At 59.4% G+C, this 1,217-nt stretch overlaps 1 protein-coding gene across 1 annotated transcript in view; it reads left to right on the top strand.

Moving 5' to 3' along the window:
* Positions 1-251: 251 nt before the first annotated feature.
* The window catches only part of atp1b1b (ATPase Na+/K+ transporting subunit beta 1b), a 5,187-nt gene continuing 4,221 nt past the window's right edge, over positions 252-1,217 (top strand). The window contains exon 1 of the mRNA XM_037696841.1: positions 252-422. Within this exon, the coding sequence (XP_037552769.1) occupies positions 332-422 (91 nt within the window). The 5' untranslated portion in view covers positions 252-331. The remainder of the gene's footprint in view (positions 423-1,217) is intronic.

The raw sequence follows: 1,217 nt of genomic DNA, 5'->3' as shown, positions 1-1,217 counted from the left end.
TGGGTGGATGGATAGATGGATGGATGGATGGAGACAACAGGTGAGGAAAGAGGACTTCCAAACTGCAGCTTTTTATTTTTTCTGAACACATGCTTCTTTCCGTCCGTCTTCCTGACGTCACATGCTTTCCCGCTCTCTGATTGGCTGCCGCTGCTCCGCCCCATCGCTAGGTGACTGGTTTGGCGCCGTGTGGGCGGAGCCACGGAGCAGCTGCTTATATATGAAAGCGGCACCGCGGCTGCTTTACCTCCCGGATAGCTCGAGACTTGAGACCAGGCGGAGGGACCAGATCCAGTCCAGGTTCGGATCCACAGCAGGTGCTCAGTCAAACATGGCCGCTAATAAAGACGACGGAGGCTGGAAGAAGCTCCTGTGGAACTCGGACACGGGGGAGCTGCTCGGTCGGACCGGGGGCAGTTGGCGTGAGTGTTTTTAACCTCCTTGTGCGCGCGCCTCGTGCTTCGTGCCACCTGTTAGATTTGACTTTGCGTCATTCTGTGGGGACAAGGTTCCCTCTGGTGTCTTGGGTTTCGACCCGAAGCTCCCAGTTGGTGCTCCAACGAGCCGGTGTGACCCGGTTAAAGTGACGTCAGTGGCTGGTCGGAGACGCGCCAGGTGTTTTCCGGCAGGTAAAGGGTTAAAAATGCATCATAGTCCAAGGTGAGTCTAGGTGACCGGGCCAGCTCTGTAACCCGAGAGACCGGTATCGATCCGGGTCGGGTTCTGGTCTCTGATCAGGTGTCCGCGGTTCTAATGAGCACCACTCATTAACTCGCTGTGACCTTCTGGTCCCGGCGGATCCTTACTGCGCATGTCCGTGCGGCTCAATGTCACCTGCCTGCTTCCGGTCCCAGGAGGTCCGCTAGGTCGGTGCTGCCGGTCCGGCCCGGTTCCGACTCTGCACCTGTCCTGAGGTCACCTGAAGGTGCTGCTGGCAAACGGACATGCGCAGTGGGGTGTTGAAGGGTCCTGAAGCTGTGCGTGGAGTTTAAACGTCCCGATGACGTCATCGTGACGTCAGAACCCGCTGCAGGTCACAAATGAAGTTTCTGTTTAAAAACTAAAACAAGGTTTCTGTTTAAAGTTCAGCAGAGGAGCACATCTGAGGACTGGGGGGGGGGGGGGGGGGGGGTGCTCCCCCCGGCCCCCCGGGGTGGCGGGGGGCGGGGCACGGGGTGGGGGCTCGGGTCGGGCCGCCCTGCGCCGGAGGGGGGCGT

Source organism: Nematolebias whitei, chromosome 24, assembly GCF_014905685.2.
Source record: "Nematolebias whitei isolate Nwh7 chromosome 24, NemWhi1, whole genome shotgun sequence".
In the NCBI taxonomy this organism is placed as follows: Eukaryota; Metazoa; Chordata; class Actinopteri; order Cyprinodontiformes; family Rivulidae; genus Nematolebias; species Nematolebias whitei.
Note: the sequence above shows the minus strand (reverse complement) of the source record. Positions and strands in the feature narration are given on the sequence as shown.